Here is a 12,324-nt window from a genome sequence, read left to right as displayed (position 1 = left end):
CCAGTCAAATCCCAACTCACAGGCTTTGTAAAATGCAAATGTCTTTTCAGCAGTCACAACGTATTGTTTTAGAATTTCTAGAATGATTTCTGGCGTTGTCAAGGAACTCCATAAAAATCTGTGCGCTGGAAAAAATGTCAACATCTATCTTAGATATCTGAAACACGTTTGGGATCCTTTGCAATCCTTGTTTCCCACAAATGACAATATTGCTTCCGACACACTTCTGTTTGTAGAAATGATCCTCAGGATCAACAGATAAACAACATTAGAAGAAGCCAACTCCTCTAGGACAACCCCACCTTCCAGTGCATCACTTCTACTCCACGCTCCAGGATAGTTAGCATACATCCCTGTGGCCACGTTCATTGCGGGCAAACTCCTCTAACGCATAAGCTTGATTATCGGTTTAAATACTGGCAGCCCATGATATTGATATCAAGATTCTATCCACACTCCCTGGACCCCTAAGGTCAAAGACAGGTTTTTGAAAACCTACTTGTTTTTGTCAGAGCGTGCTAATACAGAGAATTTTCAATCGCAATCATCTCTGAGACTAAAGTTCTTAATGTGAGGGTTCCATTTCCATAAAAAAATGGACATTTTCCCAATACAATTTACTTCAAAAGAGCCCTTAAAACTCTTTCCCCTACTTCCTGAATGTAAAAGTTGCTGCTTCTTGTATTTGTCAAAAGCAAGACCAACTTCACGTGCAGACTTTTTTAAGCTTGTTCACTATCTGTGGTATCTCTTCAAAAAGACAATGCCCAAAAATGGTAAGACTCTGCCATGATGTTGTACAAACCAATCCACAAAAACATCAGTCACTGCCTTCAATTTAAAAAAAATTCTACTGGATATTCATAAAAAACAAACGAGCAAAACCTTTTTATTTGAGACCCTGGAGTTCAGAGAAGTCCTGAGTTTAATCAGCCAGGATTAAGGAGGATTTTAAAAAAATCTGAACACTAAAAGTAGTAAAAATTAAAAGTTAATGTTTAAAAAAAAAGACAGTCACATAAAACGGAGCTTCAATATATTCGGTACATACCTGTTCCATTGAAGGACATGCTATGATCTGGAGATCTTCATTACTAAATTCTTCCTTTAACAGAGCATGGAGTTTCTGAAACATTTGCTGAATGTTATTCTTTTAAAGGAAAGAAGGAAAAAAAAGTCATTATTAAAAAAAAACAAATACACACAGAACTAACCTCAAACATTGACCAGAACAAGTACCAGAACCCACCTCCATCCCTGCACTGTATACTATGCAGGCTGAATATAAGAGAAAACATGACAATTTTTTTTTAGGCTAAAAGATACCATTAGATTTTTGGATTTCACAGGCCTTCTCGATAGGTTTTACACCTACAGAAAAACACACTGATGTACATACAGCAGTACTCACCCTAACTGGCTTGAACAAAATGAATTCCGTATCTTTATTGGACAAGTATAAGGACATGCTTCGTAATGTTGATGGCAGCTTTGTTTTTATTGTCTTGTAAGTGGAAGAGACCATATCGTTGATCTTTGCTGAAAATAAAAGTAAACATATTTAATGAAGTAGAACATCATTCTGCAATTGGAAATCCACATTCCTGAACAGCATCTCCACTTTACTAGGACTGATCGTAACCATGGGGTGGACTGAAGGGGAAACGGGGGGAGACTGGGCAGCACAGCATCATTCCATCATACGACCACACACCAGACAAGACTCGCCTCTCAGGACTTACTTAAGGCATCAGCCTCTCTTACTCTGCAGAAAAAAGCCCCAAACCCATTTCTGCCAGCGAACACAGACTCCTCAGGTTCCTGGAGTTGCAGCCTTCCAACTGAAGAAGTAGGAAAGTTTTACACAGGCTACCCCCATGTAAAACTGTCCTGGAAAAGGAACTGCCAGAAATAAATACTGCTAGTAAACAGAACAGCATATCACCAATTCTCCTTACTGTCCACATGCTGTGTCTGGAAGAAGAAAGGCTGCACGGTCATCTGGATTTTGAATCAACCAGACAGGAATCCTCTCTCAGACAAGACCTTCCTTCTTTATTGCTAGGTACTTTAATGGCTTTACAAGATCTCTGCTTAAAGGGCAGGGGAAACATACATTTTGTCGCTTTAAATCCCCAAAGTTAGTATACTACGTTTGTTTTTCCTCTCCTTCTACAGTACCTAAATTTTCTCCTACTTACTCCTGCTTCCCACACAAATGACTCCAAGAAACAACAGAAGATCTGCTTAGATCTGCCTCTACACACATAATTATCTCCAGACAAACATTAAAAATACCCCTGAAGAAGCAGGAAATATTAAGTAGAAGCTCAAGTTAGCCCTTGAGAGTGTCTGACCATGGAGCAGCACTGAATTATGAATGAATACGGCTGGCTTTGCATTTTAAGAACATGATGCAGCAACAGAAGGTTTCAATGTATGAATTGGAATAAACAGATTTTCTCAGTGTCATCGAGAAGCTCAACTTGGTAATGCGAACAGCAAAGCAACCCAGGAACATCTGAACTATTCCAAATGTTCCTACGAAGCATTCGCATTTGAGTTCTGAAAAGGAAGCACTTACAACAGCTACAGACAACAAAAGCTTCAATACAGACTCGGATTTTTTTCTACAAAAGCAAAAGCTCCATCTCAACGTGATCAAGTAATTTCGTAAGCACATTCTGCATCCGTTTGTGAAAATGCTGTTTTCATGCAAGAGCACTCACAGCTTGAGAAACACTCAATTCATTCAGCTATTGTTCCAATTAAATGCATATTCTTAAGTTTGTCAGCTTTTGATTTAGAAGTATCTTAAGACATTTAAACTGGCATACAAGTAAAAACGTAAGCCAGGACTTTGAAGAGAAAGGTTGAGTTTTTAGGCATTTAGAATTTTTCCAAATCAGTCACAGTCTCACAAACCAAATTAATCTGCCCAAGTTTTCACGTTGTTATGTTTTAGAAGTCATGCATGTATGACAAATGACGCTCTGAAACACTCCAGCCCCATAAAATGCAGCTTATGTTGCTCTACCAAAATGGTGAATGGAAAGACCCTTTTTCTTCTCCATTTGATGAGTTTCCTGTGGGTGTCTTGAACAAGTAAATGATCACGGCTTTATCAGCCTATAAGGATCTCTGAAGCAGTATGAAAGTAAAACAAAGCAAATACCTGGTTGTGCCCAAGGTTGCTGTGAAAGGCTGTATTTGGGACCTCCTTGAGTAGCCATTGTTTTTAAAGCAGCCACCTAAAACAATTACAATCAACAAAATGATGTTTGTTTCTTTCAGATGAAGTCACAACATACTGACCAAGTAACAATTGCACAAGTCTCCTAGATACTGTAGTTACTGAATCTCCCCGCTCTTTTTTTCTATGCACTGACTTAACAATACACAGGGGAAGACGCTTGACAGAAATGCAGTTCAAAATTGCAATCATAAACACTTCTTGAAAAAAAAATTCAAAACGGGATTAAATTTACAAAGATGCTTCAGCACCTAAGGACACAAAGAAACCTCAAAAGGGATTTATACTTCTTCAAGTTAGTCAAACTCCCCAAACTGGAATAACTTCAACAATCTAGCAATCTCAGTTAACCATCTGTATTTGAGGCATGTTACTGGCCCCTCGCCCCATTATCACAGGCATCAGTAAATTTAACATTGTAATCTTCTAAACTCTCAGAAAGCCAGCATCTGGGATATTTTTGATGTCAGCAATGCTGTAGGACCCAGTTTCTGAGTTGTTGTGCTATAAAAACACATCTTCTTAGTGCAACATGGATCCGCATCACGCTTCATTTTCTAGAAATAACAGATCACGCTGCATGCTTTTCTCAAGATGTCTTGAATCCTGCGCCCTAGGATAGGTTCTATAAAAAAAGTGTACTGTAACAAGACAGCTTTTGTTCCTGTCCTCTAGGATGCCCGATCTTCCTGCCTCAGTTTGTGACAGAAATTCCTGACAAAACAAGACTTGGAAGGAAAGTCCTGCTCAGCAAGCACTTCACTGCCGTAAAAGATGCTGAAAATAAAAACCTTCAGCAAACTTAGCTGGCTGCTAAGAGTATACTAGAGTATGGCTGTCATACTAAGATTTCTCTGAGATTTTTATTGAAGGGTTACATATTCAGTCAAGGTCGGATGGATAGTGCTTTTCCTGCAAACAGAAAAGCTCCTGCTGACTTTCATAGACCTATTTCAACTCACTGAAACAGGTAAAACTTCTGAATAAAAGAGTGTAAGAGTTGCTTTTAAAAACAAACCATGCCTTGTTCCTCTAATCTATTAGTTCCGAAAATGCCTTGACAGTTCCTTGTTGAAACTTAAAAGGAATCACAGTCTTAAAATGGGAAATGCCAACACCTTCAGCTAATCAGAGAGATCTAGCAGCTTCTCCTGTACGAATTTAAATACTAACTGCATTGGCCTATCAGTGTTTCAGTTAAATTAACAAATATACAACATGCTTGTACCTTTGTCATGAACTCCTCCAGCTGTTCTATAAACTGTTTGGTTTGCTGCTGAATAAACTGCTCACAAGCTGATTTCAGATGACGATCTACATCTTTCTTAGAGTCGATATAATGTTCTCTGATTTCTGGAGTACCCTTGAACAAAAGACAACAGATCTCACCTTTTTATTTGCCAAAGATCACCACCCGCTTTATGACCAATTTTTTCTTAATGAAACGAGACTCCGTATTACCTCCAGCAAGAACTGTATCAAGGCATTGTTGCTGTTCAGTCTAAAAAATCTTGAAACTGTTTTAGGGTTCAGGATTTTAAACGCTGCATCTGTGAATCAGAAAATCACTCACACTGTAAGTAAATGGGATTCAGCTCCAGGAACACAAAGCCTTATTTACTTATTTACTCATTAAGATGGCCAAGCCTCATTAGCATTGTTGTAACACGACAGATCCCCCTATCAGTAGCTGTGCATGCATGTGCACACACAAATGCATATGCACAGAAACATTTATAGTATGCCTGGATCTAACAGTTACGCAGTTCAAACAGATAAATACATTATAGCAAACTAAAAAACGACCAATACCAACTGTAGCGCTATCAGCACACAAAGTGTGTGAACTCTTTTCCTCTTGTAACTGCATCTACAAGTGAAAGACTTTTACATAAGCTATGTAGTTAAGCAGTTAAACTGGGAAAACCAAGCATGGTTGCACAAAGCGACTCAGAACTGGCACTCTTTTCCTCTGTGCTTATTTTTTTTAGTTAAAACTAAACAAAAACCACCAACATATTGATATACATTCATATTTATGGTACCAAGAAAGAAAACCAACAATGCCTGCAATTAACACACCATCCTGAAATTATTCCTATTGAATTAAGGGGATGTTGTCAACCTGAAATCTAATCAAATTGGGGAAAAGAAAATCATCAATACAGTTTCCACGTAGCTTGTTGCCCCAGTGTCATTCATTTACCATCCTACACCTCCATCTGCTTTCTTTCGTATCAAAAGTAATTCCATGCCTCTGTTGCTGTATAAAACAATGGGAGGAAAAGAAGATTTGTGAGTTCAAGAAGTGCTGTCAAAGTGCATTAAACAAAGAGGGAATGCCAGGCACTTAAATGCCAAACTAAGAATCTGCACTCCTATGCAGTTAAAGGAGACTGCAGAGAAAGATTCATTCTGTTCTCTGAATTACTTCTGATTCCAAAAAGAGAGCCTAAATTCTTCCTCAGATGCCTACAAGCCAGTGAGTGTGAAAACCACCTCTCCCTGCTATATTTTCCAGTTGCAATAACCTTAGTATTATACTACTTTAAAAAAAAAAATGCAAGCATGACTTTTACATTAAGCAGTGTTTCTTTCAGATATAAATCCCAAAGTAAAATCCATGTGCAGAAAGCTTGGCTAGAAGACAATAAAACTCTTATTAGCCATGCTATCTTTCTACTACAACTCATCCCAAATATAACAGCCCCGCTGGCCTATGCCACGCTACATTAAGAATTAAGCTCAGTCTCCATTTTCAACAGCCTCCATCCCCCAACATAAAGAAAGCATTTTCCATTACTTACCACTACCGTGTGCAAAGCACTGGCTGGCACCAAAATTTATTCAGTTAATTAAAGATGGAGAACAAACTTGTGTGTCAGCCAGGACAAGACACCAAAAGGACGTATTTACCCTTTAACCTCCAGTCAACTAGAAACTACTCAACAGGTACGTGGTTTCATTGATGTTCAAATGCAACAGGTAAAATGGTTAGTGTGAGAATTGCTCGCTTCGCAGTTAGAAGAGCAGCGTATTAGATGGCAGGCAAGAAAAGTTATTTCTTCAGCTTTCTGTTCCAGAATGGAAGAGGAGAAACCTGACACGCTTCCCATTACTTTTTCCCCCGTTATCTTTATAAACCTGAGAATTCCGTGACTGTTCACTTCTATTTTCATAGGGCTTTTTTTCCTGCATTTTACAAAGGAACCAAAGCACAATTTTAAAAAACATGTAGTCTCTATTATTCCTAAAAACAGACACGAAAGTATACAACAATACTGCTTATTGGACTTGCAATATAAAAAAAAAAATCTTTCCTAAACAAAATAAAACAGAAAAGTTCAGGAAATCTTAATTTGTTCCAGGCAAGTCAACTATGTATTTTTTAAGTTAGCCTGTTAAACAGCAATAACAACAGATATTCATTTAAAAGATCAGAAGAGGGAAGAGACATTTCTGTGCAGCAGAATTATTTAGCTGTTCTTAAAAAGGAATGGATAAAGAAGTTAGGTGAGCAGCACAAGGCAGTCAAATGCATTCCATACAAAAATAAAGAACTTGTTAGATACATCTTGAATTGCCCTTAATAAATGAACATTTGTTTTTTTTCTCTCAGAGAAGATAAGAACAAAGCAAGAGATTAGAACAAGCATACAGGTCATTGCAGGTGAACATAAAATAAACCCAGAACTTTTGCTAGCACATGAAGGGAGGCCACTGCCATCCCGTTCTGTAGCCAGCAACTGTTTAGTACCTCTAGTTTTCTTAAGGTCCAGGGAAATTTCCTTAATGGTGAAATCAGTGTGGAAAGGAGCAATTTGTTCACGAAGAATCAAAAGGTGTTTTATTAAGAAAAGCTGTCCATCAACCTGGGTCTACAGCACAAGGAAAAAAAAATACTCATTACATGTCAAAAGCAACCATTAGAAGAACAGCACAATTTCAACACCTTCACTTTTATTTGTTAACGTCCTGTAACAAAATTAATACCCATAATTTTACAGGCAAGCTTTTTGCATTAGTCTGTAGCGCCATCAACGACATTCTCGGATCAACAAGACCCACATCGGTACTGCTCTGAATAGATTGCCCTACAGAAGCTGACTTTATTCCTATTTCTCAGGAGACCTGGATTATATACAGCTCTATTTCTAAATGTCCACATTAGGTACAGGTATCCATTATTGGAAAGACACAAACTTATTCTTCATAAAAGCCAGGAATTATTTCATGTAATTCGTATGATTTAGGTTGAAAAATATGAAATTGTAAGGTGGTTTTTTTTTGCCATCATTAAGATGATTTTAAAAAGCCAGAAAGACAGATAATCAAGGTTATTACAGAAACATTAACTTTGCTACTGTGCAAAGGTCTTACGAGGCATTTTTCTCATATCATTAAACACAAAGCTTAGTTAATTTCTATACTGTATGGCAAAGATATAAAGAATAAACCAAGGCCAAGTTCACACCACCGAGATGATCAGTTTTGCACTGCTTGTTATTTCAGCTATGCTTTATACCGCAAGCAGTTTTTAATCTTCCAAGTTCATGGCTCATTGAGGTAAATGAAGGAGGATTCAAGAAGTTGTATTTGCCTTTACAAGCTGGAAAAGAACTTTCCTTGATATAATGTTAAATGAAAGAGTAAAGAAAATAGGTTTAAATCTACAGTTTTAACAAACGGAAGTGTTCACTAAAAATACATGGTGCACTGGTTTCTTGAGGCTTTTTTTTCTTATATGCAGAATTTCATCAGATAATGTTATATTATCATGCATCAACAGCAAACTGGTACAGATCCCAGTCCCGGGCCAGTCTATTCCGGGCTCACTGTGGGATCAGTTTCATGCTCTGACCTGATATACAATGCTGGAATGGATCTGTATAAATCTGAATCATTTACATAAGAAATAGTTACATGCTCAAGCCAGAGGAAAGTGTGACTTGAATTTTTTTTAGAGGTGCTACATGTAACAGATATTTTTCATGAGACACTCAAAACAAATACTTCAAAATAATTCTTCATTTCTAATAGCAGCTATTTTTTTCATTACTAAGTGTTTACTGCTTATACAAATCCACCAGGTTTATCCTATCAAGAGTTCTTTCTTTTTTTTTTTTAATAAATTTCACTTCCTGGCTGCTAGGAATTAGTAAATACTACAGTATTTGCATTAAAGAAACTGCAAGAGAAAAAAACCCACACAGGTTTACTCCAATTAAAGTAGCACGTAAGGTAAAAATGACTTGATGAAACTGCATCAAATTCTGAACAACACACACGAGATCAAAGCTTTTGATTAATAGATAGTTCTGAGCAGAAAATACTTATCAAATCTTGCCAGTGAAGTTAATACTTGGAAAGATTTTTGAAAACTCCAAGAAAAGAAGCAGAAAAAAAGAGAAAATAGTAACAGGCAAATTGGTAGCAGAATAGACTTCCAGCATTATTTTTATTCAGGCATCACTTGACTGAATTCATATGAGTTACAGCAGCCTGTAAACATGATTGGTGTGATTTGTATTTTACCTTTTCAGATAGGCTTGCATGTTTTAGAATACATTAATCAGCTAGTAATTCCATCGAGTCTCTAGGGTTAGAGCCACATGATTTCACTAAGATTTCAGTGGAATTTGGAACAACTACTTCATGGCTTTACACGTACATGGGGAAAGAAAAAAAGGAGAAAAAAAAACACCCTATCCCCAAAGCACAGACTCTGACCTTGTTTTTGCTGATAGAATCGGCAGCTCCCAGCAGTGAGTGGATGCAGGCAGATAAGGCCTCTTGCGATAATCCCTGAAACACTGCCCTCTGCAGGGAAGAAGAAATCAGATCGAAAAAAAAGCGTTAGCAAAGCTTAAGCAGAATTTAGAGTTGTGGCTTGTGAAGGTTATGCTTACCAGCACACAAAACTCTAGATTAGTTAGTTACAAACATACTGACAAATGAAATACAATAGAATAAAGCCTTGATACATAAAAGTTTGTTACAGCACTTACACTGGATACATGTCTACACTAAAAGTATGCCTGTGTCCACCACCCGCCAGCTCTGAATCTGTACCTGGGTCAGTGACACCCAGTGTCAAGGTAACTACCTGGGTGTGCAACTTCAACTCGCAACAGACATGAGATGATCTGAGTGAGGTGTTTCAAAGCAAAGTCAAATTACTTTGTGTTTGGGACAGGTCAGCAAGCAAATGTGACAGCTGCCATGGCGCAGATGACACACAAGAACTCGTCGAGCTGCAGGAGTGAGATCCCATGGTTGAGCCAGCCCTAAGAACACAGGCAGCCTCTCTCAGCACTCCCACGCAGTACGTGACAGCCCTGACTGCCCCGGGACCTGCCAGTACCACTTCATTTATTTCTTATCTTATTTGGAGGATGCTGGCAAGGCATATCAACTCTGCTAGTGTGCGGACACGCGATTCGTGAGCTATGCAAGCAATTCAAAAGTGACCTCTTCTCCAAGGGTCTAGCCGGAAACAATGACAAATAATCATTTAAGTTTAATGAGATTAATATGTTAAGAGATAGAAGTATTAATATTCTCCAGTTTCTTTTGAAGTAAATAGCATCTCGGTAGCTGTTGCACTTAAAGATATGTTGAAATGCACTAAGCACGTATTAAGTAAGATAGAACACATACAGAGAAGCAAAACCACTCACATTATGTTTCTCAGAGACTTACTAGCTGTTAGGTGACAGACAAAAGTCAGACTGAAAAGTGAAAATCTCTAAATACTTGTGAAGTAAGTAACACATTTGTTTCTCTTAGACAGGAGGATTCCTACTGTCTTAAACTCTGGATAATTTAAACATTGTTTGGTATGTCAGTTTCCTACTTTTTCAAAGATGTGCAACACAAAAAATTTGGGAACATGTTCAAAATGTAGAAGTAGTAGAGCCAGAATTTTTAAGACCAGAAACATCACCCTGTCTGACGTGCTGAAAAGTACATAGCAAAAATCACATTCACCCAGTGATTTCAGCAGTAAGATCGTTCTGTATAATTAAGCCTGAGTTTTTCACCCTTTCCTGTCTTGTTCACTCCTCAGTTTTGGTGTGGTAAATAACTTAAGCATCAGATACTGAAATATCTCCATAATAGCAAAAGGAATGGATGTACAAACCAGCATTTTTTTTTTCTAATTCTACAAAATTCCAAAATTGTCAGGGAAACAATGACCAAAATTTGTCAATTCACGTTTTACATAAAGATATCAGCAAAAAGTCTAATAAGAGATAAGAGGGACCAGTAACTGTCCATTCCTCTTAGATTAAAATATTCAGAACCGGTGCTATAAACTTCATAACTTCCCTTAAAATACTAGATAAAGAAACTTTTGCATACGTCTATACATCTGTACAGTTTGGAGAGACACACTAGAGTCCTTCTGACGGTGGGATACCACATTCCATGCAGATCTGCTGGTGAAATCGTGGACTGGTGTCTGGGATTAAGGGATTCCGCTGAACCTATTTAAAAGTAAAAAGCACACATGAAAAACTTACCCATCTTTCCTTTCAACTGCATTATCAACTCACTTCATACCGGCACCACAGTAACACGACATACTGCACCCAAACAGGTTAGCTTTTCTCTTTCTGAACAGGTCAGAACTAGTTTACTGATGTGTATAGAACACACGGCTGTGAAAGACACAATTTTGCTTTCAGCAACGGTCCAGCTCAATCTTTTTTAATGAATTAGTTTTACAGGCATGTCTCTAGTGGCTCCCCCTCCTAAACTCAACAGCTGAAATGGTCAAACAATTACTGAGAGGTGTAGAAGGAAAAAACAAATAGTTAGTGATCATGAAACCACAAGAGACACCCAGAAAAAAAAAAAAAAAGAAAAAAAAACATTCCATAAATTTTACTTCTTCATGCTTTCTTTTCTGCTGGGGATGATCCTACATGGATTAAAGAGCTGTAGGAAGCGTAGGGTTTGAACATCATGTTAATAACCTCAAAAATAATGGCAAAAACATTTCAGGGAGGTGGGCAGGGGTAGGATTGTAAAAATAAGAAAGCCCTCCTCCTGCGTAACCTCTGTAATACCTCTGTATGCTCAACATGGATTTTCACAACACCTGACAGACAGAAGCCTTGTATTATTTTTGTTTTCTCCTAAAGTCTTGGGAAATAGCTAAATCAATAGCATCGTAACTCAGACTGCCATCGGCAACCATTGAAAAAAGTAAACATTTTGAAGTTTTTCCATAATGATGGAATAAGCACTTGTGTGGTGCTTATTTGATAAGTGCAGGAATTGTCTAAATTAAATTAGCAATATCTTTCTTCCTTTTGCAACAATATATTTATTGTCACAGTAATTAGAAGGCTTGTAAGACCTTAACTATCAGGTTGAGGATCCTAGGCTACTTTTTAGTCACTTCAGCTACTCCTGCAGGCACTGAAGCGGGAGTAAGGAATTCTGAAGGGCAAATAATCCCAGGTATCTTAGGCACTTATCTTGTAATGGGACGAATTACACCACACAGGTTCCTTCCTTCTCCTGACCGCAGGTGGGGTTTACAGGGCTTGTTAATGCCACACACTTGGCATGAGGCAAGAGGGACTCTGCTGTTAATAGCATTTGTGGAGTCCAGCTAGAAGCAGCCAGAAAGAGCTTCTGGAAAACATATGGGACTATGGGAAACGTAACACTACAGCATTCTGAACAGTGATAAAATAAAGAAATCCTTCACGGACCTTAGGCAAAAATTTAAAGGGTCATAACACTTATCGCTGGCATTAGAAGAACTGGGTTTCACGGAATACGCTTCCAGTTCACTGTAATTTACAGGCACAGAGCTCACGTTTACAAAGTCAAGGACTATACCACAAATTATTGTAACAGCTAAAATTACTGACTGATTTCAGTAAGTGGAAAAGCATTCAAAGAAAGAACTTGCCTTCCCAGTTAAAGGCACACACAAAAACACTCCTAAATGTAAAAAGCATTCATTTAAGAGACATGCCTGACACCAAAACCACCTTTTTCATCTTAGCACAGCTAACAAACATCACCCTTTAAGCATACATCTTGGTGGC

The 12,324-nt window shown here is 38.0% G+C and overlaps 1 protein-coding gene across 2 annotated transcripts in view; it reads right to left on the bottom strand.

Moving 5' to 3' along the window:
- COG3 (component of oligomeric golgi complex 3) overlaps positions 1–12,324 on the bottom strand; it is a 31,772-nt gene that overhangs the window by 2,309 nt on the left and 17,139 nt on the right. For both annotated transcript variants that reach the window (XM_080552803.1, XM_080552804.1), the window contains exons 15-22: positions 10,619–10,743; positions 8,984–9,073; positions 7,011–7,131; positions 4,715–4,803; positions 4,482–4,616; positions 3,176–3,251; positions 1,412–1,539; positions 1,052–1,150 (exon numbers count right to left, since the gene is read on the bottom strand). In XM_080552803.1, the coding sequence (XP_080408929.1) occupies positions 1,052–1,150; positions 1,412–1,539; positions 3,176–3,251; positions 4,482–4,616; positions 4,715–4,803; positions 7,011–7,131; positions 8,984–9,073; positions 10,619–10,743 (863 nt within the window). The remainder of the gene's footprint in view (positions 1–1,051; positions 1,151–1,411; positions 1,540–3,175; positions 3,252–4,481; positions 4,617–4,714; positions 4,804–7,010; positions 7,132–8,983; positions 9,074–10,618; positions 10,744–12,324) is intronic.

Source organism: Anser brachyrhynchus, assembly GCF_964034855.1.
Source record: "Anser brachyrhynchus genome assembly, chromosome: 1".
Taxonomy (NCBI): Eukaryota; Metazoa; Chordata; class Aves; order Anseriformes; family Anatidae; genus Anser; species Anser brachyrhynchus.
Note: the sequence above shows the minus strand (reverse complement) of the source record. Positions and strands in the feature narration are given on the sequence as shown.